General features: G+C 41.1%; 1 protein-coding gene across 1 annotated transcript; it reads left to right on the forward strand.

Moving 5' to 3' along the window:
* The first annotated feature begins 2734 nt into the window (after positions 1–2734).
* Positions 2735–4825, forward strand: LOC145985727 (uncharacterized). The gene has a single exon (XM_083119782.1). The coding sequence runs from the start codon at positions 2869–2871 to the stop codon at positions 4714–4716; it is 1848 nt and encodes a 615-aa protein (XP_082975908.1). The 5' UTR covers positions 2735–2868; the 3' UTR covers positions 4717–4825.
* The last annotated feature ends 4043 nt before the right edge of the window (positions 4826–8868 follow it).

Below are 8868 nucleotides of genomic sequence, written 5' to 3' on the forward strand. Positions count from 1 at the left end.
TACTAAAAATAGGAAAACAATCATTTGATTTACGTAGAATTTTCAACGAAAATGATTTATATTTCACATGATTTATTTGTTGATTTAGCCAGTTTTGGCTTTCCTGCGAACATCAAGGAGAACTTGCAGATGAACAAAGGAAAGTCAGAATAAGTACTTTTTGTTCTCACAGAGAGGCACACTAATACGAAGTATTCGGACAGGGCAACGCTCCGGTGATACTTGTTAGCGGATACTAATCGTTTCAGTAAAGATGCTTATCTGTAGTATACACCTGCTCTGGTGGAAATTGACTGAGACATGTTGTGGTGGTGTCATGGACGTGTAAAGCGTGCGTTCGTGGATTCAAGGAAGGCCGAACGTCGTGAGAAAACAAATCAAAGGAGCCTTGCCCACGAACCAGGAGCAAGTTACCGCCATGCTGAGAAAATTACATATTGTGGCAGCTAAGGCGTTATATTTACTCAATATTGTTATAATGGTACTTGAAGGGTACCAGTTTTGAGGACCAAGTTGCTTCCAGCATTGCAAGAAATATGATCGGCAAAAAATGCAGCTGTGTTCTTTCACCAGGACAACGCACCTCCTCATCGGGAGGCCATTGTGCACACGTTTTTCACGGAAAACAAATTTGAAGTAATTTCACATGCTCCGTTCGTACTCACCTGACCTTGCACCTAGCGATTTTTGACTCTTTATAACGCTCACGAATAGTCTCCGTGGTAGCACATTTTCAAGCCGTTCTGTTCTTGCATCAGCGATAAGTCAGTATTCAAAAAAGTCCCCTAAATAAGTGTTTGCAGAGGTCATACTATCGTGGCGCCAGCGTTGTGAAAAGTGTGTACATCTAGAGGGTGATTATGTTGAGAAGTGACTGCAGAAGTGACTTACATTTTTCAAAATAAATTAGGAGACGTTAATACTGGAATGCACCTCCTATATTCTAGTGGAGTACCGGGCGACATGTTCAAAGTACTCTGATTCTAAGAAAAAATCAACACGTCTTGTGAGTCATGAGAAAGAGTTATCAGCTGGTAGGGCTAAAGAAGACTTTGTCAGGCAACCCTTATCAAGCAGGGAGTAATAGTAGGATTTCATCTAGTGGGATGAGAATGATAGATGAAAGCTAGTATTCCCACATCTGTGGTCAAGGCAAAGATACTAATATGAATCTGCAACAACTGCAGAAGATATGTTCATGAAGAATGCTTGGGTCTAACAAGCAGATACAAACTTCAAAACTTCACGTCCCTTGTGTGAATTCCGCATTGCTTTCATGTAAAGGAGCAAGATATTTTGCAGATTGATTGATTGATTTTGTTTCGTTTCTTCGTATTTCTGCCATTTCTTGGCTAATCGCGAAGATGAGGATTAGTGATGATTTGATGAAATTGATGAAGGGACACTCACAAAGAACACCCATGCTCAGTCCGGGATTCGAAGCCGGGTCCCATGGCGCCGTAGCATGCTGTGCTAAGCACTTCGCCACGGAGACGGGAGCAGATAAAAGACTGAAATTTTAGATTTTCTTGTTATTTCACGCCATTTTTCTATCTTCCTGTAAGTTAAAATAAAATATATTTTTGTTTATAGATATTAGTGCATAATATTATTTACAAATATTTCCTTTTCAACGGTGGGTCTTTTTTTACATCAGGTATCAAGTATCGGGAGCAGGTGTTGCTAACAACGCCTACTGATTTGATCTTTTGTTTGTAATGTTATATGGTGGTTTAATGTGCTTTACAACTTCACCGATTATTATACTTGTGGCACTCAATGTGAGCACGATAAATGCACCTTCTTGAAGATGCAGTCTGATGAGCCTCCGCCTCCAAAAAAATCGTTAAGGCTCGTGAAAGGCATCACATTTGGCACCCTTTATGGCTTTCCGCTGCTGGCGAAAAATGGGGTGATATAATGAGAATGATTTGTTATCCTCTTTAACGGGAGAAGTCACTAGATCCGGGAGGAAAGTGAGCACAGGAAACCGAGGCTGATTACGGAGAAATCAAGATAAAAGGGGAACTCCGTCGGCGAGAGCTCGAGTGTTCCGTTGGAGCTTCGTGGAAGGTTTGTGGCTAGAGATGCTACCGAGACATCACGGTCTCGTCTCGTGAAAAGATGCTTGTCTTGATCTCGCATGGAGTTACAAATATCTGTCCTTTTCTCTCTGACCTTATCCCTATATCTAAACCCCAATCTCGTATCGGGCCAAGTCTAGAACAATTGCAATCGTGGAGATATGCGAGTGATCAGCACTCCCCTCTTTAAAAGTTGAAGGACGGACAATTGCGACCTGGAGAGCGTCGAGTTTCTGAGCGATGCTCGCTGAGCAAGATTTTCGCCCGTTGAGCAGAGAGATGATTTACCTGACGGTGTGTGCTCATTGATGAAAATATACGTCGACGTAAATGTATAGTTGCGCATAAGACAAGATAATGGTAGCAGTGTAGTGAAAAAGTAATGTCATAATTACTGCTCTTCAAAACAATGACCGGGTGCTTATGAATGAGAACAAAACCAAACGGAACCTTGCTCCCGAATTTGTTCCATTTGCAGCCAAGGACCCTATTTTGCCATTCAACTCCTCCATAGTGCATGCGCGCTTGCATCGACAGTCAAGACTAAAGCAAACGGACTGTAGTGGTTATAGAAGCCTGTAATAAAACAAAACTTGCAACAATTACCTGAAAAATGATTTCCATTATTGACAATAGCGCTAAGGAAACAATCATGAAAATCAAAATTTAATTTTCAGCTTCAAAATTCTTCTCCGTTTATTCGAAATTCTAGTGAAACCCTCAACAAACAATATCTGAGATACTTAGTGATTACTACCCGGCTTGTTTAAGCACATTCATTGATATGGAGGACGATGTAGAACGAGCTGTAGCATCACCACCAGCAAATATGGAGCACAGTGCTGTCATGGATGTGGACCGTGGCGATGGTTTCTTCGGTGTTCAAAACGGGTCTGAGATCGGAACTCCAGGGATTGTGTCTGCGTCTGGCTCCGGAGATGTTGATCCCGAGATGATGGACACCAGCAGTTCAAATCCTCGTAAGAGAAAGAGGACTGGTAAGGTCGCGGTGTCTACTAGCAAAAGGTCTAAAACTGAAAGCAACAAAGATAAGACAAAACTTAGTCTGAACACCAGCAGTTCAAATCCTCGTAAGAGAAAAAGGACTGGTGAAGTCGCGGTGTCTACTAGCAAAAGGTCTAAAACTGAAAGCAAAAAAGATAAGACAAAACTTAGACTCAAAGACAGAGCAGAATCAGAGGAGAGTTACGTCAGCAACCAAGGAGACAGCGTCAAAGACCAGGCCAGTGATGTAAACATTGTTGACAAGCAGACAGAAACACCGGAGCAAGTCGTGCAGAAGCACTGTGAATCACTGGAGAACATGTTTCCAACCGTAGACCCGGAATACCTGTGGCAGGTTTGCATTCAGTGTGGAGACGATATTGGGAAGTTCGAGAAGGTGGTGAACGAAATGAAGGGGAGCAACGCGAGGGGATGTCCAACTCGCGTAGACATCGAGAAACTTCGCATAGTGCAAGATATACAATCGAGATTCTTGGACACTTTTGACGTGAAGGCCTTTCTAGAAATTTTCCCGGAGCCCACGGTATATTTCACTGATCCGACGAGACCCGTAGGAAACATGTATTTGAGTAACTCTCTGGCCTACTTGGCAGCCAAGTATAAAAAAATACATTTGACTTACATCAAGAAACTAGTTAAACAAAAAGAATTCCATTTGTACGCAACAGTAAAAATGCTGAACAACTATTCAGGACAGCTCAACAAGAGAGCCAGGAACAGCGAATGGCACATACCTGAAGGGGTAGACATACCGTTTCTGTACGAACTTGCCCTGATCGAAAACGAAGAGGAAGTGACCGAGTACATGAAGGAAAAGGAGGCAGCAAGGGTTGTAGCTTACGAAAGGGCAAAGGCCAATAGTGCCCTTGTGGAGTGCAGTTGCTGCTACGATGACCAATGCTTGCTGGAGGAGATGGGCGTATGTTCAGAAGGGCATCGGTTCTGCAGGATGTGCATCAAGCGTGGCTCAGAAGAACAGTTAGGCCAGGGAGGAAATCCTTTTTCGTGCCTGGAGCCGAACTGCAAATCCGAATTCAGCCTCAGGACCCTACAGAAAGTCCACCACCCGAAAGTGTTCTCGAGTCTCGCCAGGAGACGTCAAGCTGACGAGGTAAGAGCTGCGGGGATAGACGACCTGGAGACATGTCCCTTCTGCGACTATACCACAATCATGGCGTCGGAGATCAAGGTCTTCAACTGCCTGAATCTTGACTGCATGCGGCAGTCGTGCAGACTATGCAAGGGGCGGAACCACTGGCCTCTCAAGTGCGGCGAAACGGAGACGACGGTTCAGGTTACGATGCGGACGTACATCGAAGAGCAGATGACCGAGGCGCTCTTGAGGACGTGCAACTCCTGCAAAAAGAAGTTCCTCAGATCATCAGGGTGCAATTTCATGACATGTACGTGTGGATCTCAAATGTGCTACGTATGCAGAAAGCCTTATTGGGAATGTTCTAAAGGAAGAGGGGGCTGCGTTGATGGGGGAAACGAACGTATCCACGCCAAAGATGTGAAACAAGGAGCAAAAAATGCTAAGAAGAAAATTCTCGCTGAGAATCCAGGAGTCAAACTTGTATATGACCCTACAAAGTTACTTAAGTAAGAAGCCGTGTTTCTTTCCCCATTTTCTTAATCAATGTGAACTTCAAATATGAATACGTTAAGAAAGAAACGAAATAGAAATATCCAGTTTTATGACCAGAAATATTAATAAATCCTCTAGTCAATGGTGCATTTTTATTTTCATTAGTAAACACTACAGACTATACGTAAAATTATGTATGTGTGTGTGCCAAAATAACTCAGATAAATTTTCCTGAAATATGGGTTAAGAATGTTGATCAAAAATCTATTTTTTGACAAATCGAATCTAGTTTAGGAGTTCAAATTGGTACACGGAAAATATATTAGGACAGACGATTGAAATATTTTGATCCTGTCCGTGAAGAATGGTAAGGAAGGGGTGGAACTTTACGTAATCAACATTAGTTCATATGTGTACATAAACTACATGTCCTTTAGATGGCTTTACTTTGTTTTGCAAGTAATTGAATAGAGGCAAGTGCAACCTGTTTATCAAAATAGAGAATATTGTCCACTGGGCTGTGATGCAATAAGTCCACAAAAATAGACGACACTGAATCAGATGGATTGGGACCTGCTGGCTACACTGAGGGAAAATGTCCCTTCATCTAGAACAGTTAAGCTCTTGATGGCTGTATTTAAATGTGACATACAACAAGTTTGAAGATGACCCTTTGCTGGGTGACGTCGCTCAACATCCGATGAGATGGTGGTAATGTTCAGGACATTGTGATGGAAAATCGGCACCGCGCTAGCAGATCAATTGCTGAGGCTTTGGAGATATTCTAGGAATATGTTCATCACACTAAACGCACAGGCATGAAATTAGGCGGGTGACAGAAGTTCGCGCTGTTGTCATGTCGGATCACAACCCCGTGTGTTCGAAGGTTTAAGACGGTATATCATGGAAGGCCATTTTGCGAATTGACCATGTCTGTGGTTCGAAACTTTGCCGGTAGGGCGCGCAGACAACAGACTTGGCAGATGTTTTGGTTCGGCCAGCACTGTCCCTCCGGCAGAACCGGCCTTGCCGTGCGGGGATAATTAAGTGAATGACACGTCGTAAACATGGAAGTGTCTGCTTTCCTTTTGTCAGCAGGACGATAATGCTACATTACCATTTCTCAGGGATTTCCTTAGCTCCGCGTCCTACTTCCTCGGGTGAATTGCCAATCTTCGTTGAAAAAGCTGGACACAGTTTTTGATCTGTCTGGTTCGTGTAAATATCCCAGAAGAGGAAATACAGTTCTGCAACAACAATATGCGGCTTTATAACATAAATACTTCAACAAATGAGTAGTGCCAGAAGTATAGTCGACCTCCATGGCTGGGTGGTTAGCAGAACGCATAATGAGGCCATGGATACCTGGTTAAATTCCGGGATAAGACCTAAAGTCGGAATAAAAATTATGGATACTAGCGTTTAGACTCAAATTAAAAAATAACCAGTAAACCTACATCAAAACGAGTAAAATCAACATTTAGCTTCTTGAATTGTGCGTTAATCTTTGGTAACCATTTTTTTTCCAGTATGACTTTTTCTTTTCATTGTGAGAAAAAAATGTGCCGTTTTTTTTTAGTTTTGCAAACTATCGCTCTGTTTGAATTTCCATAAATAAGAAAACGGGTGATCCGATAGTGACGAAATTTTAGTACAGTACAGGCAGAAAGGTTTCAAACACAATTGTTGATATTCAGATTTTTAAAATTTGTGAAAAAAGTTCTTATCAATTTTGCGAAACAACTTTTTCTTAGAAGTTTCCACCGTTCAACGAACATCGCTGTGTACGGTATTGCCACGTCCCACGTACAGCTTTATTCCGTTGCATAAAAATCTGTATAAAATGGGTTTCGCACTGTGAATTGACAATGATAATGGATTTTAAAAATAGATGCAAGGAACTTCAAAACAATAAGACAAAGATCATTTTTAGAATTACCCAAATACTAACGTGCAAATACGCGACGTGAATCCGCTGCTTATTTTAAACAAGTACGTTACGCCAGAGTAGGGGCAAATAGAGAGTACCAAGTCATCAATTGGGGCTCGTGGGGCTCGATCGCCTTAATGGATTTTTCTCGTAAGGCGCAGTGTTGCCAACTCCTTACCCAAAAAAATCACCAAGGTTGTGGCGCTCGTCGTAGCTTTTTATGATGTATATTTTGAGGGCAGAGTTGACAACACTGTGGGTTTACTGTAGCCTTTTATGAGGGGGGGGGTTTATTGCCCTCTGTTTACATCTGGCAACACTACCGTAGATTTTTTGACAGTGTTGTTAACCTACTGGGTTTTTTCACTGTAAATTTTTATCAAAGGACCTGAGGGGCCTATGTATTTTTTTATGTCTGGCAATACTGTTGGGGGCCTAGTGTTGGCAACACTGTGGGTTTTTACTGTAGCTTTTTATGAGGGGGGTCTATTGCCCTCTGTTTACATCTGGCAACACTACCACTATTCATACTTTTTCTCACATATAGGTGTACGTGATGAATCACCAAACAGATTTTTCCTAAGTCATGAATTGGAGGGTTCTATGACAACCTATATTAATTCTCGTAAGAGAACAGAAAACACACACACACAAAAAAAAACAATACTGTGGTCACTACAACAAATAGTCTTCTTCAACCCCAATCCAACAACCCAAAAATCATCCTAACTAGAACCATGTAACTATCTGCCATCTGTTAGAGGTTTTGTGAACTATGTGGTGTTTTGTTTGTGTGTAAAAAAAAAAAATGCAATGCTTTTTGCACTTGGTTATCATCACCTAACATGTTATTAATTGTTTTTTAAAATTAATTACAACTGAAAACTAATAATTAATATTATCTAAAGTTACTAATTAATATTATACAAATAATTGATATATTTTTTTTTGTTCTTGTTGCTAGTGTTGGGTAATTACAGTTGTTGCAAAATATTAGCTCTCGCGTATGACAGTTTCTGAGTTTTGTTGGGTATATATAGACGAATCGAAATTTTACTTGTTATGTTAAATTGTATGTTAGGGTACATGGTAGGAGAAATCATTGTATATTAGAGCGCTCTTTTAATGATTTGCCTATAACTGCATACAGGCAGCCGTAAATTTAGCATAAAATATCCTGATCCTGTTTCTTCTAGCATGTGCGACGTTTGTTGTGGTGGGCTTCTTGGGGGAAATGTGATTCTCCCATGATGTCATCTGACTTACTAGTATATGCGATACGAAGAACAGGTGTGTATGTGGCTTACTAGGATTAGGCTCATGGTAATGAGGTCCTAGTAGCTGAAACGTTGTCGGGGTATTTTGCAAAAATTTTCCTTAAACAGTTAACAAATATAATATATATTTTTTTAAAATTCAGACATTAGATGGATTTTACAAATATATTTTTAAAAAAATAGGTTAGGTAATTGTGGCTTCTACAGCTCGCCAAGCAGGGTGCTCTTGCATAAGCTCTTATCAGTCTGTAAGTCAGCAACAAGCAACCTGCGCTAGAGGTAGATGCTCTTGACATCATGAAAAATGAAAGCTTTTTCACTGTAAATTTTCATAAAAGGACCTGAGGGGTCCATGTATTTTTATGTCTGGCAATACTGTTGGGGGCCTAGTGTTGGCGACACTGTGGGTTTTTACTGCAGCTTTTTATGAGGGGGGGTTTATTGCCCCCTTTTTATATTTGGCAATTTTATTGGATGTTCCTTTTTTTGAGGCTCGAAATTATTATTTGAGGCTTGAAATCATTATTTGATGCTCGTCGGTGTTGCCAACCCACTCTACAAAATTTCTACTATATGATCTTTCACTGGCTAACCTAACCTAACCTAACCCACCCTAACCTAACCTAACCTAACCTACTCTAACCTAACCTAACCTAACCTACTCTAACCTAACCTAACCTAACCTAACCTAACCTAACCTACTCTAACCTAACCTAACCTAACCTAACCTAACCTAACCTACTCTAACCTAACCTACTCTAACCTAACCTAACCTAACCTACTCTAACCTAACCTAACCTAACCTAACCTAACCTAACCAGGTCTAACCTAGCCTAAAGCAAGGAGCTGGCAACCTTCCTTGAGGCTTGCCTTACAGTGCATAAAGCAAGGTTGCTAACCTACTGGTATTTTTGCCATAACTTTTTACAAAAAAGAGAGAGGAGAGAGAGATGGAAGAGTTAA

This window comes from Lepisma saccharinum, chromosome 3, assembly GCF_977018435.1.
Source record: "Lepisma saccharinum chromosome 3, izLepSacc3.1, whole genome shotgun sequence".
In the NCBI taxonomy this organism is placed as follows: Eukaryota; Metazoa; Arthropoda; class Insecta; order Zygentoma; family Lepismatidae; genus Lepisma; species Lepisma saccharinum.

Excerpts from the sequence above, each read along its gene's own strand:
- LOC145985727 (XM_083119782.1), top strand. The coding sequence starts at position 2,869 with ATGGAGGACGATGTAGAACGAGCTGTAGCATCACCACCAGCAAATATG.